General features: G+C 39.2%; 1 protein-coding gene across 2 annotated transcripts in view; it reads left to right on the forward strand.

The window, feature by feature from the left end:
* HSPA12A (heat shock protein family A (Hsp70) member 12A) overlaps nucleotides 1-24,285 on the forward strand; it is an 81,023-nt gene that overhangs the window by 16,599 nt on the left and 40,139 nt on the right. For both annotated transcript variants that reach the window (XM_065552392.1, XM_065552393.1), the window contains exons 2-5: nucleotides 8,180-8,265; nucleotides 13,379-13,506; nucleotides 21,973-22,159; nucleotides 22,958-23,062. In XM_065552392.1, coding sequence (XP_065408464.1) covers nucleotides 8,180-8,265; nucleotides 13,379-13,506; nucleotides 21,973-22,159; nucleotides 22,958-23,062 — 506 coding nt within the window. The remainder of the gene's footprint in view (nucleotides 1-8,179; nucleotides 8,266-13,378; nucleotides 13,507-21,972; nucleotides 22,160-22,957; nucleotides 23,063-24,285) is intronic.

Consider the following 24,285-nt stretch of genomic DNA (forward strand, 5'->3'; position numbering starts at 1 on the left):
ACCAAATACCACAAATTGTTGGATATTTATCAAATGATCCTTTGGTAATCCTCTTAGGGCTCCCTAGCTGAAATGGTCACATATCAGAAAAAGAATTAATCCTTGCTAGTAGCCACTTGGCTATTGGTAGCCTCTCATTGAAAAAGAGAAAAATAGCCCAACCATAGAGGAATGGCTCAAAAAATATGGGAGGTTTTGATAATGGAAAAATTAACACGCCAATTATGTATGCAGCAAAATAGAGGACAGATAGATACTAAGGGTACGTCTTCACTACCCGCCGTATCAGCGGGTAGCAATCGATTTATCCGGGATCGATATATCGCTTCTTGTTAAGACGCAATATATCGATCCCCGAACGTGCTTACCGTCAACTCCGGAACTCCACCAGAGCGAGCGGCGGTAGCGCAGTCGACGGGGGAGCCACGGCCATCGATCCCACGCCAGGTGGACCCCAGGTAATTCGATCGAAGATACTTCGACTTCAGCTACGCTATCGCGTAGCTGAAGTTCTGTATCTTAGATCGACCCCCCCCCCTGCCCCAGTGTAGACCAGCCCTAAGATATTTGGTTACCTTTTATTTAACACTCAGACAAAGCACATTAATCTGCAACAAAACCAGCACACCTGTCCATTTTTTAAAAAATATTAACATTTGATAGACACGCATGGTCTAGTATATAGGTGAGTATATAGGGATTTTAGTCAATTTAATAAAATCTATAGAAATGACATACCATATTATAGGCGTTGTGATGCTCACTCTGTAATATGGTAAGAACCTGTTAAATAGAAAAATCTGATAGGTATATTCCTGGATAGTGTCTCTTTAAACAAAAGCTAACTGTTTTAACAATTGTTTTAATATAGTACGATAGCAGATTGTAATTCTTTGTATTGTACCCAGTGGTCTGTAATAATAGATAAATGTTAAGGAAAATACAGTAGTTTACTACATAAATACAATCCTGTATACGCTTCTTAATAATGTAACTAAAATTTTGGAAATGCAAAAATGAAATAGGGAGCAGAATTGATCGTTTTATTAATTCAGAAGTGGGTGTGAGTATGGGTAGCAGGCATTTGATATGTATGGCTGCCCCTGCAGAATCATGGTGGGTCCAGCTGACTTTGAGGTTCAAACACTGGGACCCACCACCATAGTAGGGGTTTAGATGTTAAGCAAGGTTTCATTTAGAGGGAATATGTCACAACAACCCATCCCCAGTTCTTTGTGCTACGACAGTCCTAAGGGTTCCAAATCAGTGTAAGTTCCTAGTTGTTCATCCTCCATGATGTCAGTACTAGGCTTTGCAGGCAGGGGTCCTCACAGATCAGGTTCTGGAAGAGCGTGCTGTTCCCATGCCCTAAGCTTTCTTTATGAAGCATATTTCCAAAAGGACCACAGTATGAGCATAAACAATTCCATGCTAGTGATCTGATGGAAATCTTGGGATTCTGTCAGTACCTAATAAAAATGCCATGTTTGTTTATGTTTTTAAGTTGCTTCTTTACATCTTTGTAAGCTGGTGACGTGAGGCACGTTCCATGATGCTCCTAAACCTGTTCTGATTGCAGTATATTGTGCTGGTTAGCAGCACGCCCCACCAGCTGAGCGACTGCTTCCGTTTGTCTGGTGACATTCTTATTTAGAAGCCTTTATGCACTTGCAAAAACTTCAGCTTATCTGTTGTCTAAATTTGAGGTTGTGGGGAACCTCCTGCTGAGATTGAATGCCTTGTTATGGCATGCTACTTTGCTGTTGAAATGAGTGATTTCCCTGATATGTGAAGCAGAAAATCTGCCACTGGTACCTTACGTATAAAAAAAATGAGATGAAAGGAGAAAACAAGAAGAAATTGAATCTAATAAAGGAGGAAACAATCTGTGCATTTGGTTAAAATAATTTATACCTAGCATTAGCATAATTTCTGTTACTTATGAGTGTAAAATTATCAATCATTTTTTCTTATGGCATTTACAAGCTTACTACCTTGAACTAATTATCTAGGGGGAAATTCTTAAAGACTTCAGAGATCAAGATAAATGGAATCCCATCATAGTGAAATGATAGACATCTATCTAGTGTTTCATTTATGGAACACTAGAAGATTGACAGATGGCAAAGAATGAGAATGACACAGTTATGAGTCCTCTAAAATCTATCTTTATGGAGAGTCCTATAGAATATAATGGACCATTATAGCTTTTTCTCTAGCATTTTATTTATTTATTTATGGTTTGAACCATTCTATATAGTTTAATAGAAAACTATTCTCTAGAAAACTACCATTGTCAAATTCTATAGGATGGTTAAAAAAGCCAGTAGAAAGGATATTATTTTCTATTACATTCTGTAGACTATTAGAATAGTTCCTATAGAATCCTTTTATATTTCCATAGGGCTTTTCTTAAAGGCAAGCACAATACTCAATCAGGGAGTTAAGGAGAACTCAGGTACAAGAGGATGGCTAATTCTGAACTTCTTAGCCTTTGTCGTTTCCTCTTAGAGCCACATTCTTTTTCTATGTAGCTTTCGTTGGGTGCAGTTTGAAAGACAGTGAGCAGCGATTCTGATACTGCGTATATCCTGTGGCTATACCTGTGGTGACTAGCTGTTCTGCAACCAAATACTACAAATAATGAAGCTTTTAGTAGGAAGAGTAATACTAGTAACCTCTGCTGCTTTCAGCTCCATAAGGTGCTACTGACCCATCCACATGATGCTACTGACCCATCCACATGATACAGCTGGAGTAGATGGCCCAGCACTGAAATGGCTCCGGTCAATCCTCTCCAACAGGTCCCAGAGAATGAGAGACCCTTTTCCTTTCAAAAAGTCCTCACCTTCGGAATTCTACTAGGGATCCATCCTGTCTCCATTGTCAACATCCACGTGAGACCACTTGAAGAGGTGGACAAAGGCCACAAGTTCCACTGACAGTTATATACCAATTGTACCAAGTTGTGTATTTCACTATCCACGGATGCAGTTAGTGCCATCACAAGGATATCAGAATGCCTACAAGAGATCAGAATGCCTAGAAGAACAGGTGGCTCAAACTGAGGTGATGCTGGTAAAAAGGGGACTATCTAGCTATGACCATGTCTTCGCTGTCCATCCTGCCATTTGTCAAAGAAGTCAAAGCCTCAGGGCCATGTTCAACTCACCATTGAGCCTAGATGATGAGGTATTAGTAGTGGAAAAAACCTTCTCCTGTGTGCAGCTTGCTAGGTAAATCTTCCTCTAACTCCCAGATGAAGATCTGGCTGTAGTGATCCATATGTCAGTCGCTTTCTGATCAAATTGTTGGAACTTGCTGTGTTTGGGACTGAACATGAAAACAGTGCAGGGGCTCCAACTTATGCAGAATGTGGCTGCTCATCTCAGTGGGTTTAGCTGCCATGGACACATCTCTCTTATGTACTGATCCCTCCGCTGCCTTGGCAGAGGGCTTGGTGCTGCCTGAACTCCAAAGCCATCAGTGGGTCAGGATCCAGGTACATCAGTGACCACGTCTCCCTTATTTCATCTTTATCTGGTCAGGAGATTGTGAGGGTTTCTTTCAGATGTGGACTTTGCAATTGTCATCTGTACCTTTGTTGCCTAAATATTAAACAACTGCACTGGACTGCACCTTAAGTCAAGTCTAAAACTGATGCTTGTGCAGACTGGTGCATCACTTATCCAGTGGTTTATCTCTCAGGGGACGCAAAACACTAGTGCTCTGCGATATGCATTGGCTGCGTATTGCTTTCCAGGTGGAGATTAAGGTGTTGGTTTTATTTGATAACTGACCTGCATGTCATTCTGCCACTGTTGCAGTCAGCTGAGGCTCTCAAGCTAGATACCCTTCAGGATAAAATACAAAGTAAAGAGAAGTTGCTTTTTATATGCATTATGCCTTTAAAGATATAAATATGAATATTAAAAATTTGGCTTCAGTGCATAGGCGAAATAGTCTCCTCTTGTCATGTTCACAGCATACATGCAAAGACATTAGATGAAAACATACAGTTGCCTTGCTGGAAGCTTGCAATTTAACACTACTTCATTTCTTAGAATTCAGAACACACAAAAACCAAAAACAGAGAGAACCAAAACAGGCTGCTCCCTAAAGCAGAGAAACACAACTCATCCCACTTTATTGTAAGTTGGTTCTTCTTCTGACTTCTTCACACTTCCCTATAGAGCCCCCTAGCCTGGAAGCAGGACCAGAATTTAAAGTGAGAGCTTATAATTTTTACAGTTTTCAATATACCACATGCCTGAGGAGCTGATACTCAGGCCAAAAAGTGTGCTCACCCCGATGTAGATTCTCTTTTATAAAAAAAAGTTCACATTCCATGAGCATTTGGCTTTCTGAGTTTTACCCAGATTTTGAAACAGTGCAGAACAAAATGTGGAAATTACAATAAGAAATAAACGTTCAACTGCAGTAGAGTTAATGAAGTTTGTAGATATTAAAAGCTTCATGTGAGGAACTCTGGCTTCCAAATCCCTTAACAAAATAACTTTTTGATGTTTCTGGAAACTCAGAAATTGCACTGTTATAATCAAATCCGTTTCAAAATAGATTGAGTTAAATCTGTGCAAATCACTTGTGTCGATGTTCTTAACTCATTTTGAGAGATGCTAACACTAATAAAGCTAAATTGATTTCAGCTACTCTGTAACTGAGTTAAAAATGTCCACACAAGAAGGTTGCACCAATTTAACTAAATTTATTTTTATTTTAAATGTTAATAGTTTATTTCGGGGACTTGTAGTATTCCAGATTTCTATCTCGACCTATGACCAGACTCTTGCAACTGCCTTAGGTGAACAATTTTCAAGCTATCAGTGATTAAATATTTGTTTATCATATATCATTCAGCCACTAGATGTCTGTGTGCTATGTAGTATGATAAAGGATATGGTCCCTGATAAACAAGGGAGATGAAGCTGGAACTTGAACTGGGTGAATGTCTGTTTTCTTGGGTCTATAATTTAACATTTTCTTTTATAAATATCCCATTTAAAAGGACTGTTATTCTATATCTCATGGCACTATCCAGAATAAAGATTTTTTAATGGAGAAAACACCCCTCTGCCCCCGCAAGTTCTGGCTTCATCTTTTATTGCAGCTTAACCACGTGGCCTGTAATTCTTATTAACCACCTCTTCTTCCTGCTCCCTGTTTCTTCGTAAGAACTCTCAGTCAGGGTTCTATGGCTACAAAACACATTCCCAAATACTAGAACCTTTCTAAGTTTTCACTGTCTTTTCTGCTATTGGGACCAGACTTGTAAAATTAAGCCACAATATTTCCCCCAAAAGGACAGTCTGAGGTTAACATTGTAAAAATAAAATATGCAAACCCCAATATATTTTCAAACATTTCAGTAGGGTCCTTTTGATAGATGAAATCTTGTGCTACAAAGTTCCTACACATAATTAATCATTAATGGTTAGCAAATCATTTCCGTACTTGTAATGAAAACATTTACTATTAATCCAAAAATGAATGGAGTGTGAGAGGCTAGATTCCTGCAGCCTCTTTCTATAAACACCTTTTCTAGCTCCCAGGTATCATAAACTGCATTCATTCATTCGCATGGCAACTCTCTGGTAATATCAGTGCCACTTTGTTATGCCATAACTCAGATTATTAAAGTTTTCCTCGTCATTGCAAACAGCTTTTCAGTAGCATTAGGAAATGTCATCAAATTATTTATACTGTTCGTAAATGTCATAATGAAACTGCTGTCTGCAACAAAATTAGAATGGCTCCTTATGCTGCGCTTACACAATAAATACTAAGTTTTGACTAAAAGTTCAGTTTGCTATATTAGAACTGAGTCCTGCAAGGTGGTTCCAGGCTCTGGAATTCTCTCCCTCTCTTGGTCCAGTAAAGCCCAAGGCTCATTATAAGGTTTCTCTATTTACTCGGGTATTTGCCGGCACCTGGTGCTGGTGGGATGAATCAACGTGGTCATCGTAGGGGACTTGATCTGTTTTTGTTTGTGTGTTTTTAAACATGCTCAGATGCAGTGGTGGGTTTATTTTCGCAGGTTTAAAATGACCAACGGCCTAATTTTTCAGCAGTCCTGAGCACTTGCAGTTCCCATTTCCTTTAACTGGAGTGGTGGGTGCTTGGCACATCTGTAGATGAGGTCCTTAGAAAGACATTCTGAGGCTGAGACTCATGGACAATTGATTTTAAACATTTTGGTAAATGAAAGCATATAAATCAATTTCTCTCTGTTGAAAACATTTTCTACTTTCTATTGCAGCCCCCTGTTCTCAGCTCAGCATTTTTTATTTATTAGATATTACATTTGTATCTGTGTCTATATTCCCCCATTTATAGACTTCTTGGACCAAATTATTCCTACTGTAACTACATTGACTTGAATGGAGTTACATCAAGCATGAATTTGCCCCATAGTGAGTGCATCAAAAGGTCACTTATCGATTGCTCTCTGGGAAACAAAGGAAGCTGTATACTCACACATAGGATTTTCTTTGTTTCACACAAGGCACACACAGTAAGAGTCTGTGATTGCGCATATGCACGGAATATAGATCACTAAAACAGGAATTTAGACAGGTAAGGATAAGAGGTAGCAACACAGAGAAATGTTAGAAACACATAGGCCAACAGCTGAAAAGAATACTTTGTTTCCTACAAAGTCAGCATCCTAAAGACCATTCACATCAGGGAAAGACTCGTACTGACTGACTTCAAAGGGTATTGGGTCAGTCTTGAAGTATCAAAAGACCTTAGGAGGAACATGGGTGCTAATTCCTTCCCACCTTGGCCAGAACATGCCCCTTTCAAGTCTAACACAAATACATACAAGTATGTATTGCAAGATGCACATGTTTTGGAACAAGGAGGAATTTATACAGATGAACAAAGTGGCTGATACAACCATCTAATATAGATATATTTTAAGCAGCCTGAGAGGTGCTGTCATAATCTGAGAGCAGAAATTTGGCCTTTACCCCCTTTATTCTCTACCACAAGTGGACTGACATGGTACATTTTTAGCTCTGAGAGTGAGGGTAAGAATATTTAATGATTTTTTCAAATAGTATATTTCAGTATTTATGCAAAGTACTTGATATTCTGCTTGTTAAGTAAGATTTTAAATGTTGTATGCAAAACCAAAGAATTATTTTATCATTCATTAATGGTGCTTTCCTGCCTCCCAGCTGGGAGCAATACTGCACTACTAACAGCTGTACCATGTGTTTCACTGTGGATGTATTAAAGAGAAGAAACTGAGCACTGGGAAAGTTTAAGAATAAATGCCTATGACAGTAATTGCAATTTGCTCCTACGGAATTGTCAAATTGATTTAAACTGCTCTTTTACTATTGAAATTAGTCTCTTTTGATCTCACATCTTGTGTTCATTTTCTGTGTTTGCAGGAATTCTCAAATTTTAACTGTAAGATATTAGTGGAGGTGCACATAGTACCAGCTCTTTGTGTCTGCTGAGATTTCTGAATAATGTTGCATTAAAAAATGATGCATAATATGGGAGGGCGCTCAACCAAGGAACTCAAATAATCTTTCAAAACCAAAATCACAACTTTGTAAACTGGCATCAGTGGAGATACTAGAAGCGACTGTTCAGTTTAAGGCTTGCTATACCAGATTACCTATGGGATTTGGATGAACTGTGTGGATTCATCAGAAGATTCAAATAATAAATTAGCTGTCAGTACAGCCCCCACCTGACTTGGAACACATGTCAACTAGCAGACCTTCAAAAGAACCAGCAATATTTTTAATACACCGCTACCTCGATATAATACAACCTGATATAACACGAATTCGGATATAACGCGGTAAAGCAGCGCTCCTGGGGGGCGGGGCTGTGCACTCTGGTGGATCAAAGCAAGTTCAATATAATGCAGATTTTTTGGCTCCCAAGGACAGCGTTATTTCGAGGTAGAGGTGTAGTTTATAAAACCAAAATAATATACCATAATTATTCATAGAGCCTGGTTTTATAGAATTTACCTTCTTTATGTTTGCTTTAATGGTAGGATTGTCACAACAGACAAACTGTGCACTGGTGGAGAGAGCAAACTACTCTTATACTGACCTACTTATTCTGCTGCATAGACATTTTTGTATGCTCCAGTTGCTGAAGAGTTTTCTTTTCTTTCATTTTCTTTCAGATGCAGTTTCCACACCTGCTTACTCATCCCCGGCTAAAAGTTTAGGAGACCCAGGAATAACACCATTGTCTCCAACTCATATTGCGGTAAGAAATATAGGATATATGTTGGACAGTGCATTGACATTATTTTCTCCTGCCTGTCCCACCTATAAGAACTCAGGACTCCTGACTCCTCAGTCTCCTGGTCATCAGTTACAGAACTCACGGCTTATATACAAAAAGTTAAAGGAGCTATTCCACTAGCTCAAGAAGAAGAGATAAAGTATGAAATCCTGGTCCCATTGACGTCAATGGGAGTTTTGTCATTGACTTCAAGGGGGACAGAATTCCATCCAAAATATATAAGGACAGATGTAGAGGAAAGTGACACTCATCTGCATAAGCCCATCCACTACCACTCTACAAAACAATCCCTTCTATCCCCACCTTTGTCATTCTCTTGCTGTCTGATCTTGAGCAATCACTGAAATATTCCCTGTTCTCTGAAAAGTGGCTTATATAATAATGGGATCTCAACACATATGCGTCACTCTCTCTGTTCTATCTCTCTCTCTCTCCCTCTCTCATAACAAAGAAAAATAAAACATTTACAATTGCCTGAGGGGAACACCCTAAGTGGTCAGGAAAAGTTCCATTAAGGAATGATTCTTTAACCTATCTTAACTTCCCCTCACCTCCTGCTCCACAAGCACAAATCACATTAATTTATTTGACATATTCCACCCCTTATAGCTAAGCCCCAGGGATTGCCAACACAAGTACAGTAGAACCTCAGAGTTACAAACATCTCATGAATGGAGGTTGTTCATAACTCTGAAATGTTCGCAACTCTGAACAAATTGTTATGGTTGTTCTTTCAAAAGTTTACAACTGAACATTGACTTAATACAGCTTTGAAACTTTACTATGTAGAAGAAAATGCTGCTTTTAACATCTTAATTTCAATGAAACAAGCACAGATACAGTTTCTACCTTGTCAAATCTTTTTTTAAACTTTCCCTTCATTTTTTTAGTAGTTTACGTTAAATACAGTACTGTACTGTATTTGTTTTTGTCTCTGCTGCTGCTTGATTGCGTACTTCCGATTCCTGATACGTTCGTAACTCCGGTGTTCGTAACTGTGAGGTTCTACTGTAACACAGTGCATATTCTACTGTAATGCACTACACATACTACTCACAAAACAGCGGTGCTCGGAACGTGTCACTGCCATTGTAGAATCCCTTCCCCAGCTTCGCCTGGCTTTGCATATCAAGTTCAAAGCTGCTAATACTTACCTAAAGGTTTTTCACAGCTCAGCCCCTGCTTAGATTTCTGCATTCTTTTCCACGGCTCTATAGTCCAACTCTCCCACTCTTTGCCTCTTTCTCCTATCTGTCCTGTGAATGCACTACTTCTGCAAAGCCTTTTAATGGTGTGCCAATGAAGTGTATAATTAGAGAAATCAAGGATAAGAATCCTCAAAGTTTGAGATTTGTCCTTCATCAGGTCATCCCTGGTGTGGCTCTTTTCTGTGTTCTCTGTTGTAAATAGGAAGCCCCTGGAGGCAGGGTCTTAGTTATTTACAGCACAGACTACACTGACATTGTTCTGTAAAATGTAAAGGGCTTGTGGGGGAATGTCATTTTCTAGACTAAGAAGGCATAATTTTATAGAAGGGAAGATCAGGTAGCCCATTGTGTGAACTGAGTAATACATTTTCCAGAATGCCCAAACATCATCAGCCCTATGCAGCCAGCAGTGTTTCCGAACAGCTCTCTGAAAATATCCAGATGCCTGATACTCAGTTTACCCACCAAATCTTCATGTTTCTGACCTCCAAGACCTTACTCCTAATCACCAACCTCCAACAAGTCCCGGCACCTAGGTGGTCCTTGAGGGAGTCAGTTACTAGGATCCAGGGGCTTCAATGAAAGAAGGAATGGTGGGTCTGAATATCTACTGAATATGGAGACCCTTGAATCAGAATATCTCAAAATAACAGCCTGTTTGTCCATCCCTATTTCAGGGTGGGTAAAAGCTGATTTAAATCAAATCAATCAGATTTTAATAAAAAATAAATCTAATTTAAATAAAAATATTTTTATTTAAATTAAATACAGGTGTGTTTATTTTTTACAATGAACTATTGAAAATTTTGAAATTGACAATCTAGGTTAGGGCCTGAATTTATTATAATCTGTTAAAATCATTTACATTAAATACAAATAATAATATTAAGCAGTACATGTATGCTGCCAAGTTTTAAAGAAGGTCAAAATACTGAATTGGTGGAAGTTGCTGGCTAAGCATCTGAAACCAGGGTTTGTTGAGGTGCTAACCCAGCTTTTTGACAGCAATAACCTCTTCTGCAGGCTGAGAGAGAATATTTCCTTCATCGCTGTTTATTCAGCTAGTTCAGTTCAGTGACTAGTTCATTCAAAGCTAAGAAACCAATTGGGAATTGAAAAAGCTTGTTTTTCTCTTCTAGTATATGAATAAAAACTAAGAGAGGAGGAGATCTACTATCTTGAAGGACATTGTGATCAGAAATAATCAGTTCAATTCACTAACTACAGATAATACTTCCTTTGTTTACTAAATCAGCTAGTTTTAAATGCAAAATGTGTTTTGATAAACTTTTTGTCTTATGCAGTCAGATTTTATATAATCCAAAACATAAAATTCTGTTTTTGTGCATTTTTAATTAAATTTTAATTTCCACCCAAATAGAACTCAGATCAGAAGTAAAAAATCATCATCTAGTAAATAAATAATGCATCATTCACCATGTTCTAACATAATAAAAATGTAAAAATTAAGAATTTGAATAAATGTAGGTTACGCTATCTAACTGCATTAAAAAATGTGTATGGATATAGTGTGTTCTCCTGGTTAGCACTGCATTTCACGTAAAGGTTATCTTTAGTTGCAAATCAACATGTTTTAACAGTTACCAGCCAATAGGAATCACCCTTTCTTTAGGAAAATAACTAAAAAATACAAATGCAAAACATGATTAAAAGTGATTCTTTAAATTAAGGTTTCCTGCTTGTTGATTGAAATCATAATTAAAATTGGTGATTTAAATTGCTTTGATTTAAATCAATCCACCCAGCCGTATTTAAAGCCTCATTTGATAAGAGGCCAAATGTTTCCATGTTTTGTGCATCAATGAGATGGCTAGTTCTTCATTCCATTTGGCTTTTGATGATGGGTAAGTGGCAAAGGGTGTAGAAAGTTTAAATCTGTATGTAGACTAAATCTCTTTAAGCTTGTCCCTTTGGACAATTTAGTAAAGTATCGTTTGCTGTATACATTTTGTTAATTATGCTGTAGCTTGCAACTACAGTTTACTGTGACAATTGCCTTGCTCCTTGCAGTCAGCTGTAAAGGGCTGATAAAATTGTTACTGAGAGTAGCACAGTACACAAAAAGGTGATTAGTATAAGAGTAAAAAGCGTGATTAGTATAAGAGTGTTTATGTTCTGATGTGTTTACTATGAATCTCTCAGTGGAAGTTGTGTGATATCGTTTAAGTATTTGCAATGATGGGTTTGCAAAAAAGAGAATACATGGCTGGAACTGGGACATAAGCTCAACCTAAATTTTCAGAAGTGACTAGTGATTTTGGGTGCTCAACTGGAGACACTTTTAAGAGGCCTGATTTTTCAGAGTGGGTGCTTTAGGAGTATCTGAAGTTAGGCACCAAAATGACTTGCCAGTTTTGAAAATTTAGGACAAGAACTTCTGAGAGTGGTCCTCTTCCAGGTTTTTTAAGCTGAACAATGTAATTGATTGTGTCCCTTTAAAATGTAATAAAAACATAGGCTGTGTCTATAAAGTATTTTGACACACCCCTGAAGGGAAGGCACTAATAAGTGCAAGGTGTGTATATATATTCTGGAGGCGCTGGTTGCAGTTGCATAGTTAAGGTTGAATTAAGTTTTGCATTTTGTATACAATACAATATATTTCCATATCCATGGTGGCAACATCTATGGCCAAATGGTAGAACTATGTGATAAATGGTAGAAACATACGAGTAAAATTTTATCATGTACCTCGCTTAAACTCTGCTCATGAATCTATCTCTGCCAAGATTTATTCCATCAGTCCAGCTCCCTGAGCAGCTTCAAATAGCTGCCTTTTTCTTTAAAAAAATATCAAACTGCCACAAAAATATTTCTTCCTATTTCCTACAAAACGACAGTGGCCCAGGGCCCGGAACAAGCAATATTCAGCTTCATGCCAGTAAATAGTTAAAGGCCTGATATTTCATAAGTGCAAAAAGCTAGGAATGGGGGCTGTATGCCAGAAGAAAGGGGAGAATCTTGGTTTTCCTGTGGGACTCTCCACACTTGCTTCTATGGATAGAAAAGCTGTTTAAAGATGTTTTTAGAAATGCTTTCAATTCATTAGTTAAACATTTTCTCTCCTCTGAGTCTTGTCAAACTAAACTGATGGTAACTAAGGCCCATGGATTTACAGGCAGAGGGATAGGTAGCAGGATAGTAGAATTAGTTCCAATACAATCTCTAGAATGTTTCCAGAATAGGTTTTCCATAAAAGATGCAGCAATAGGTGATGCTGTGGTGCCGTATAAAGCTTTACTAGCAGTTATTGGGTTGGCCTGCACACCTTCCTCCTGGCTTCACCATTTCTGAGCAGTCTTACCAACCCAGACTCATGCTTATATAACTTTTTAAATCTACTTTGTATTCCATGTATGGTATCACTAGAGGGTGACCAGATGTCCCAATTTTATAGGGACAGTCCCAATTTTTGGGTCTTTTTCTTATATAGGCCTCTATTACCCCTCATCCCTTATCCCGATTTTTCACACTTGCGGTCTGGTCACCCTATAGCATTCTCATGCATTCCATATATGATACACAGAGGTATAACATGTTTTTCTGAAAGTTTGGTAGCTAGCCATGTAGGTCTCAGCTATTACTGGAAGTAAACACGAAAGGATTTCTGATTCATTTGGATTTGTGTGAAAGGTACCAGAATTAACTGTTAGTTTGGATGTACATTGCATTTCCATGCCCAATAAGGGATGTAACCTACTGATATGGTTCTGGGGGACCGCACTTTTCTGCAGGAGACAAATGAATGCTTTGCTGCAGTTCAGAGCCGCTGAAAGGTAGGGCAGATTACAATTCCGTCTCTAAACAGTGACTCAAAATCTGTTCTGTTTCTGTTATTTTAACAGAAGGACTCTGATGCAAATGACGCTGTAGAGCAGTCATTCCTTGTTGTTGTGGCTATTGATTTTGGCACGACATCCAGTGGCTACGCCTACAGCTTCACCAAGGAGCCAGAATGTATTCATGTAATGAGGTAAGGGCTGCATTGCAGCACTGAGCTCCTGATGGTGACAGTGTATATTATCTGCAGTTGCTACATCTGAGGTCAGCATGGGTTTGGAGTGACTGGATTTGTATACAGCCAACAATGTGAAAACCCCCTTTCATGGTGAAAATTTCTCTTATGTCCCTATCTTATTTTAATTGCTTTAATCATAAACATGTTCTCTGAGACTTATTGTTCAGCTTTATAAAATGGTGCGAACTAAAGGAGGAATCTGCTGGCTAAGTTTACAGAAGCATTCCGGGAGCAGTTATAACTGTGGAGGTCGTGACTTTCTTATCCACATTAACATAATGAACCATGCATATTTATAAAAGTAATAATGGCATTTCCCAAAGTGCCTAATAGAGAAATCACTGCACATGGGGTGGTGCAAGGCCCTTGTCCTTTTGCCTCAAATCATACAGAATTTGGCAAGTACAAGCTGGCATGTCTGCACATCTTATTATTTAGAAACCTTGGGCAAAAATTTCCAAGGTCCCTAAGTCCCATTTTCAAAATAGACCTAGATACCTAGGAGCTTGTCACTTCTGAAAATGTGACTTAGGCCCCTAAGTCACTTAGGGCCAGATTTTCCAAGGTGTTCAGCACCCACAGTTGGAGACAGATTTTCAGAAATGTTCAGCTCCCAATTAGGCATGTAAATTAAGAGGCCAGATTTGCAAAAATGCTCAGCTGGATGCATTTGAAAATCTGGTCACGAGGCGCTTTTGAAAACTTTACCCCTCATCTTTCCACATTGCAGAATGATGTGGGGGAGAGGGGGTTAAGAGAGCTAAGAACAATGATGGTTACTGCTAAGGGTGTTCTTAAATATTTTCAAACAGAAGAGAAGCATTTAAGCTGAAATACCATTGCTTTATGATGCTCTAATTAAATTTTAAGAAATAGTGCAGTTTGCAGTTCTGAGCAGTAGGTGCACCCTAACTGAAATAAGTAGGAGAAAGTTGTGAATGTTCATTTAAAGGGGCAAAGTTTACCTCTCCTAGCATCTCAGTCGGAGGAAGTGGATAGAGAGAGAGAAGGTTCTACCAGGGAAGCAGAGTGGCTATGACTCTCCAAGGTCAGCAGCAAGGAATCAACCAGTTGCAGTGACCATTGAACACCACAACTGACTTAAAAGGGGGGGGGGAAGTCTATAAAAATAAGACACACCTTAAGATGCCCCTTCTGCTGGAGGTGCAAGGAGGCAAATGGCATAAAGCTAGCTAAGCTAGGGATTCCCCAATATCCCTGGACTCCCTTTTCCACTGTTATGGCAACTTTCCATCTGGAGCAGGGCAAAGGGGATGTGGTCTTCTCAGTCGAATGGTGCATCCGTAAGTCAAGTAATGTAGATGTCTAAGGTATGGCCACTTACCTAAATTATGCCTGCATACAGTTGTGCACACAACATTTTTTTGACTGCAGTTATTTGCACCCACAAATTGTTGGTTCAAAAACAGAGGCCAGTGTTTGAAGATTTGGGCCATTTACATTTATTACTTTTTTTTTTTTTGCCATAAACCCTGGTAATGTAATGTTAAGGTTGTTAAGCATTCAAAAGTCAGAAAATGCGAAAGTGAAGCTTAATTCTACCACTGATATGCATGTATGCATACAAAATAGCTATTAGTTATGTGATTACATATTGTTTCTCAAATAATATAATGCAATACAACTTTTCCCCCTACAAATTTGATACGTATGCATCTAATAATGTGATCACAAATATAGAATATCAGGGTTGGAAGGGACCTCAAGAGTCTATTTAGTTCAACCCCCTGCTCAAAGCAGGACCAATCCCCAGGCAGATTTTTGACCCAGATCCCTAAATTGCCCCCTCAAGGATTGAGCTCACAACCCTGGGTTTAGCAGGCCAATGCTCAAACCACTGAGCTATCCCTCCCTACAGATAAAGACTACTGTGATGGATGCAAAAAAGGAAAAGAGCACTGGAAAATGAGTTCCTTAGGAAAAGTTTTGTGTTTTCTTTTTTCATTTTCCATAACAAAATTGACTTCAGTCTTACTAAAACTATCTTTCTTTAAAGAAAAGAAAAGGTAAATTGTATCCTTGTGCAGAGACCAAATTATGGGAAATTTCAGCCCTAAAGGTAAATGGTTAGGACAGTTGAGTGTATGAAAGTATTAACTATAGCAATCACTTTTGGCATGAGGCAACTTACTATTCATCTTTCTGGAAGTCTGAAAATTGGAGTAGAAAGGGCTACAGTGCTGCTAACCAAATGTGACATGCTGTAATTCTTCTAAGCAGAGAAGCTATCTGCAGATTGTCCTGATTGTGCACTCAACGTCTGTGGACAGTTTGTAAAAAGCCTTTCTGCCCCATTCATCAATGGTCCTTCAAGAAACCCCACAATGCAATTCATGAAAAGGTACTTGGTGCTACCAGTTGGGGACAGGTAAATACCAAGCATCAGAGAGAAGTATGGGAGGCAGAATTGGACCCATATTTAGTAGTAAGTTTGCATATCCATTTCTGACAGTAAATTAGTTTTAAAATGAAAAATTAAATTCTTAATTTTAATTGTTAAAATAGGGATCTGGATGAAATATTGAGGATGAGGAAGAAACAGCATTTCTGAGATTGTACTTTAGTGATCCCAAACTGTGCTAACGACAGGGCCATTCTTACAAAGCCATAGCACAGTGGTGCCTGCAGCCCACTGCTGTTTAGCATCTTTAACTAAGTCTGTAACATACTGTGGAAATTTTAGGTAGTGACACCATCCAAACTTTTAGGCCCAAAATTTGACCTGTTGTATCTTAAGTCCTCAACCTGCATTTGGACCCGCACCCTGTACTTGTGCAGAACCCAGTTAAAAGCATAGGGCTCCATACAGCTGCAGAGGTCTGCCAGTGCAGATGTTATTGCAGGGTTAGACAATTAAAAAGTAGTTGCTGTACAATTGATGGAAAATACTCTCCAAATCCTAAATATCACTTTACCACTCACCGGCTGAGAAATTATTTTGTATAGAACCTAGAGAAATCCAGTGCCAACCAAGGGAACAACATGCTATTATGGTGACATGGATCTATGTAGACATTATGTTACATCCTAGTGCAAAACAAGGAATAAAGGAAGAAGCCATGTTTCTTTCAAGCTAGAAAGAACAAGTTTAAATGTTTACCAAATCGGAAGGACAAAATTTGAAGGAAAATAAATGTGGTTGTGGCATAACTAGTATTTTAATAACAAGAACACTTACAAAAATTACTGACTCTGTGCTTTCACCCATGAAGTTCTGATCAGAAAGTACATGAAATATGCTCTTGCCAGTAACTCATATCTATAGATTTCTACTTTCATTGTCTCTTAATTACTATAGAGAATTTGGGGGAAAGTGTTTCATGATCCCGTTCCAGCTATAACATGTTTATGAAATTATGAAGTTCAAGGAAAAAACGTAATTTTAAAAGGTTAAGAAGTTTGACAACCAGTAGTTCAGAGGGTATTAAGAAGCTCAAAATATTTACATAATTAGGGTTACAAGTAGTATAATTTACAAATATTTGAGCACAGGAAATGTCACTTCCAACTGAACCATTCTTGAGAATGTTTACATTAAAATGTAACACACCAGTGATACATTGTCCCCTCTCCTTGTTAAGAATCTTGGTTCTCTGCCTGTCTAAAATTGATCCTTTCCAGACACTTGGATTTCTGGCTACCTTCTAACAAAGCTGCTTTTCTGTAAAATGTCTCAAAGTAGTATCATTTTGACTTTCAACTAAAAATTCCTCCTTTGGTACAAGAGCAGACCACAGCGTTTCAATGATAGAGATTACTAGGTTACTGGATCTCAGCAGAATTGTGGCATGCTATATGCATGGAAAATATAATTGGCAGGCAAACCAAAATGATCATTTTGACTCCAGTTGTTATTTGTTGTAAGCTCCAATACTTGCAAACAAAGAAAAACTTTTAGGCACTGATCCAGCAAAGCACTTAAAGCATGTGCTTAATTTAAGTATGTAAGTAGTCCCATTGACTTCAGTGCTTCAAATTCAGCATGTGCTTAAGTGCTTTGCTAGATCAGTGTCTAATTTATCTTAATTGCATAATTTTAGTTTTGGTTTTACCGGTTACAATACTTCATGCCTGTAAAGTCCTATTAATTCCTCAGTGTTTCTTTCGAGATATCTGTAAGGTCCTTACTGTAGCAAGCTCCCATTATAGGCTTCCACAGAGCCAGAATTTTCCTTAGTGAGTTAATGGCAGAATCATGAGTAGAACACAGGTAACCTAACTCAGTCCCTGGGACCACAGCTTCTCTTCGCTAGAAGAGAACAGATGCCATAAGAGTCTTTTTAAAGGCCTGTATTATTATTAAAACTAAAGTCAAACTTCCCATTATATTTATTTATTGCCTCTTATATGTCTGAGCTGAGATGTAAATTGAGATTTTTAAAGCTGCCTGAGGGATTTGAAGGCCAGATTTCCATTAGAAACAATTGGGAATTGGGCATTTAAATCACCTAGGTGGCTTTGGAAATCTCAGCCATAATATGGAGTGGCATGCTGGGCTGCCAATTTAGCTGCAGCTTAAGTATATTCAATCCAGAAAGAGGCATAATGCACCCGTCGATAAAGAAAATAAACAGGACCGTCATTATCTAGCTCCTGAGTACATTTTCTATTAATGGAACTTTCCAGAAATGACTCAGAATGAATTATTGAGAATTCTCTCTCAAAATGATACCGTTCTGCTTCCCTGGACTTATATCTGGTGTGTGGGACTTTAACATTTTGGTTGAACAGTCTTTTCTATTCATTTTGTCTACATCCCAGTGTTGGATTCTTATCTCTTCTATTACCTCAGACATTGGAGTCTTTTGCCTCCTTTAACATGTGACCCAAGATTTTGAAGTTCATCACATAAGCCCCAAGTGGCAAGGCACAAAAGATAAAATGAAAAATCAGAGCAGATCTTTTGCTACTTGCCATTGCTCATTATTTTCTACTGCCAGGACTGATCAGCTGAGTGGCAGGTCAAATGTGTTGAGCAAAATCTCTCCTAAAGGATGGAGATGGACATCATTCCATTGCCCATCATAACTATTCTTCTTTCAGACCAGTGGGAGCGTCCCCTGAACTGTGCGGTAAATTTATGTACCGCGATCTTTCTCTGCTTGTCAGGGCACTGGTGTGATGAAGAAAAGTTGACTCTACCTTGTGCTCTCTTTCTCTAAACTGCTCACGGAGTGATACTTCAATAAGAACTGAGTTGTCAGTGATCCACTTTTTAAAAGGTCTTTAACTGGAAAAATGCTATAATTCGTTTTATATTTTAATTTGTTTTCCTAGGTTCAGTACTGCAACTCGTATAAAATATACAATAGGTAAAACAAAGCATGCTAAATTGAATATACTCTTAATATGCAGAGGAATTAGCTCAGCCTGTAGTTAACATAGCCCAAAACTTCTATTACAAGACCCTGTTCTCAGTTGCTTATAACTTTGCCAAATGCTAACCGTTCAGGCTGAAATTTTCCATATCATTTCTGCCTCAAACTGGATTTTTAGCCCAATTCAGCAAAAATAGTTCAGCTGTCTCGGAGGATGAGAGTGAGGGAAAATATGTTGTTTTGCCATGTTAAAAAAAATGTACAACTTTTTGGTTGAAATCTCGTGTCCCCATGCTTTGGAGCAGGGACTTGAAAATTCACAGCAGGGGAGGCCTTGATGTCAGGGATGTGACTTTTTCTGTCCCCATGAAAATTTGCCCAAATTTGGCAAATTATAAGACTGAAAAGTCTTGGTTTGCACTTGCTCAGTAGAGATGGCTTAGAATTCAGTAGCTAAATTCTCCAAAGATTCCATCTACAGTCCCCTCATAGCCCCTGTGTGTGACTGGATTGCACCTGTGCTGCTATCCCCATAGAACAGATGCACATGCTTCATCCCAGGCCTGCAGGGGCTGAACAGGACTTCCCTTTAAATTGTTCCTCTAAGTGGCTGGGGGTTGATGTAGTGCCAAGCACAGGAACTGAGAGCAAGAAAACTGTCTCACTTGTGCTCTCACTGCTCCCTAAAGCTGACCAGCCGGGTCAGACAGTCTAGTCTGGTGCTTGATGGATGAGGAGAAGAAGAAAGGCAGAGAGACAATTGTAGAAGAGAGGCTTAGTCAAAAGCGTTTGCACTCCCTGTATGCATAACATTGACACGCAGTGCTGCTGATTCTTCTGAGAGGGAGAGGCCTTCTTTACATAACCATAAAATTACACAGAAAAAAGTAACATTATGGTCACAAAGTCATGCGCTCAAAATTTAGGAAATGCCAGAAATAAGATTGCTTGAGTAACCTCAAATTGGACTCCTTGTGTGTATGCATTATGATTAGGACTGCTTGAAAATTTGCCACTTAAACTGGTTCTTGACTGAAAATTGAGTGTTTAGCTAAACTAAATCCAAAATATTTCTTCTCAAAACCAGAACTACTCAGTTTAGAATTGTCATCTCAGTGCCTCATGGGAGTTGTTTGGGTGTCTTATGCTTCCAATTTCCTCTATGGGCTGTGTTCCCCAGATAGACTATATCTCCCACAATGCACCATGTCCAGAGACTCCCATGATGCACCATGGCAACTCTGCAAGAGGGGACACTGCGGTGCATCCTGAGGGAACATAGCTTGGCCAGGGAGCCAAGGCACCTGAAAATACAACTCTTGTGAGGCCCCCCAGCTGCTTGTTTCCCCCCCACCTACCCCCAAAAAAGTCAAAATTGTCCACAGGGGAAAATACCTTATTTTTCAACCAGCTCTAATTATGATGCAGTCTTTTATTACATGTTTACCCAAAGGTTCCCTGCCTCTTTCAGTGCACAGGGTATACACTACTCATATATATAGGTAGTTATTCAATATTTCTTTTTATCCTCTTCGGACATACCTTATTTTCCACACACCATCCAAATCTGCACCGAATATAAAACTATTAATTTCCTTGTGGGTAAGGGTACGATTCTGTCATGGAGGTCACAGATTCCGTGACTTTCCGGGACCTACGTGACTTCACTGGGGCAGGGCTGGAGCAGCTCTCAGCCCTGGGGCCACCAGAGTAGCAGCTAGGATTGGATCAGCCCCCCTGAAGCTGCTGCAGCAGCTGGCTGGCAGTCAGCCCCAGGGTCACCGAAGCAGTTGGCTGGCAGTCCGATCCAGAGGCATTGGAGCAGTGGCCCCAGGGCTGAAGCACTGGCTGGGGTTGGGTCAGCCACTGCGGCAGGAGCAGCAGTGGGACTGGGGCAGCTGCTGGAGGTCAGCCCCTGGCAGTACTCCGACTGTTAGGTGTCTTCCCCGCCCAAGAGTATTTTTAGTAAAAGTCAGGGACAGGTCGTAGGCTTCCATGAATTTTTGTTTATTGTCCGCAACCTGTCACTGACTTTTACTAAAAATACTCGTGACAGAATCTTAACCTTACTCATAGGCTTTTCTGTGGTGTTTTCACCGTGATATGTGGGTGCTTTAGAAACATTAATGAATTTATATTCACAACCCCCTGGGAGGTAGGGATTTATTATTATGCTCATTTTGCAGATGAGCAACTGAGGCACAGAGAGGAAGACTAACATTGTGTACTCTCATTTTGGGTGCCCAAATTGAGATGTTGAGGGTGTTATTTTTGAGAATATTTATCATTTTTATAGCACATTTTGCTTAAAACATGGCTCCCATTAACTTCAATCGCAGCTGTGAGTGCTCAGCTCTTCTGTAAATATGCCCCCTAAGGTTTCAAACAAGGTACCCAGAAAATGAGGAACACACAATCAGTGGCCAGCTGTGAAAAGTTTGTTTTAATTGACTTGTCCAGCATCAAAAAAGAACTCTGTGGCAGAGGCAGGGATAGAATCCAATTCTCCATGGTGGCATTTGACTGGATGGGATTTCCTTGATGGGGTCTTGTGGAAATGGTAGTAAATGATCATGTATTTAAAGGCTATATTATAATGCATATTGACAAGGGGGCTGATTTAAGGTTGCCTGGGAAACAACAACTTTGGCATTTCCTAACTTCTGAGTGCTTGGCTTTGCAACCTTAGTGTTCTTTTGTAGTGGGTTTTTTTGTATATAATATATATTTCATTTGTTCATTATTTTATTGACTTTCGATGATCTTGATACTGTTGTTCCCTTGTTACTCCTGTGTAGCTCACATTATGGGAGTTATATACCCATCAAGGGAGGGATATAACTATACTGTTGAAAATTTCATGACCATGTGTGAAGACTGTTAAAAGTCTGGAACAAAGTTTTCTTGGATGTGAATAAACATTCACTTTTGGCCTAAAGAGGATTCAGATCCAAGTCTGCGCATGTGAAATTCTTGTGTGTAACCCACTGCCAGATCCAGCTTGCTTACACAATGCACTAATAAGCATATCGTTATGAATGTTAATTATCACTAGTTTGAAGCTGGTTCACCTTTTTCATAGGCGATGGGAAGGTGGAGATCCTGGTGTATCCAATCAGAAGACTCCAACTACTATCCTCTTAACGCCAGAAAGAAAGTTTCATAGCTTTGGTTATGCAGCAAGAGATTTCTACCATGACCTGGATCCCAATGAATCCAAACATTGGTTATATTTTGAAAAGTTTAAGATGAAGCTACACACCACTGGTGTAAGTAATAACTGAGCTCTGCTTCAATGGTTTTTTATACGTAACTAAACATATTTTTATATTGGCCATGCCGAATTTCTTTAGAAATTATGAGCCAGGCATGGAGCACCAGCATTCGTACTTGTACAAAAAAATTGATTTGTTTATTAAGTAAAACTTGTAACGTAATGCCTACTGCTTTATTTTGCTTCCCTCCGCCAGCAACAAACATTCTTCAACATGTTAATTAATGCCATTCTAAACCTTGGCAGTTGCCTCTCCTAGACCATCCTGTCCTGTCTTGGTTTTTTTGAGTGAAATTCACCCCTTAGCAGAGAGCCTGTCTAAGACCTATGCACTACTGAAGCCCTATTCTGAGGGTGTTAAGAGGAACTTAAGAGCTACATAGCTGTAAGGGCGACCCTCTGCACGGGAGTGAATTCACCTTTAATACTTGGTGGTATATTCCAAAAGGAAGACATGTTACTATTTGACTGCGTGCAGTTTCATGGCTGCAATTAATTGCAGGTGAAATTTATGCAAATGAGATATTTAAATATCCACATATCAAGTTCTGCCTACAACAATTTGTAGCCACAACTGATGGGTACAAAAAACCTGGCCCGTAAAAAACAGCAAAATATCACAATCCAGGAAATCCCCGTGGTTGGTTAGACCCTCTCCAAAAAAAACCTAGGAAAAAAACCAAAACAATGTACATCAGTTTTCCTAAGCAGGTGGGTCCCAGCAAGGAAGAATTCCCTTCCCTCAAGTAATAGGAAATGAATTTAACATTTACCTCTTATTTTGTTCCTTTAGAATCTCACCATGGAAACAGATCTGACAGCTGCAAACGGGAAAAAAGTCAAAGCACTTGAAATATTTGCTTACGCCCTGCAGTTCTTTAAGGAACAGGCATTAAAGGTAAGGAAAATACTCCCTTTATCCAGCTCTCTATATTTATAACTAGCACAAATGCTGGCCCAACAATTTTAACCGTGCTTCAGCTTCCAGCAGTGTTTGATGTAAACAAAGTGGGGCAGCTGTAGGAAGTCCAGGAAAGTTGGGGACTGTGAAAGGTCCTGGATAGCCGTAAGTGATTTCCTTCCTTACAGAGAGAACAAGAGGATGTATCGGTATCAGCGCAATGCAGAGACTGAATGTTCTCTCAATGGAATGATGCTTTTACACCTATTATTTTCTCATCAAGGAAAATCATCTTGTATTTGGCATTTGCCTGAACAAAATATGATTAAAAATCCGAATACAGGAAACTCAGCGCTTGGCACTATCTGTATATGTAACTCTCCAGAAGTAATACATCTGAGAGCCTCTTTTGGCTCTGTTCATTGTGATTCTCCTGCTGCTGGGGCATTCCATATTCTGTACTCATTTAAAGGCTCTCTCCTGTCTAGGAGATTGTACTCTAACCTCTTAGGGCTATAATTCCTGCTGATCTTTGTTCACACAAAACTCCAGTTGCCTGCAGTGAGTAGTCAGAAGCAAGTCAAATGAGCAGGATTTGTCCCTTAATGAAGATGAATTTCTAAAGCTTTACTAGCTTTTAGCTGTATGATTCTTAGTCAAACAGCTAAACCTCTGTGCACCCTTTGGGTGAAATTCACCCCTATACAGATGCTCAAGTCCCCTATTTTGGGGGCATATATGGTGCCTTGACTTTGGTCTGGTTCTCTACATGGGGAAGACTTCACCCAGTTGTGAACAGAAAGCAGATGTTGTTTTTTGTCCCTTATAGAGAATGTTTGTGTATAAAAAATCTCACCAGCATTAGGGAGATACAGTATAGGCAACATCTGTTATAGCTTATTCTAATGTCTTGCCTCCCCTGCATCACTTCTACTTCAAACGTAAGTGCCCACCCTTTATGTTTTTGCTTTTTCTAATAACATGGCTGATGTTTATAGATAAGAAAGATGAAAGTGGTCTGGTTTCTTTGCAATAAAGAAAACAAAATTCCTAACATGAGCCTCACCAATTAGAGAGAATGGAATTGTATTCTCCCCTAACACATACTGAAAAACTGCAACACTTCACACTTCCTGTAACTTGCTTCCTAGCTGAGGGTGAGGAGCTATACAGCATGTATTGTCCTACAAAAGACATTTCTTAGGTAAACAATTCATGCT

The sequence above is a fragment of the Chrysemys picta genome, chromosome 7 (assembly GCF_011386835.1).
Source record: "Chrysemys picta bellii isolate R12L10 chromosome 7, ASM1138683v2, whole genome shotgun sequence".
NCBI lineage: Eukaryota > Metazoa > Chordata > Testudines > Emydidae > Chrysemys > Chrysemys picta.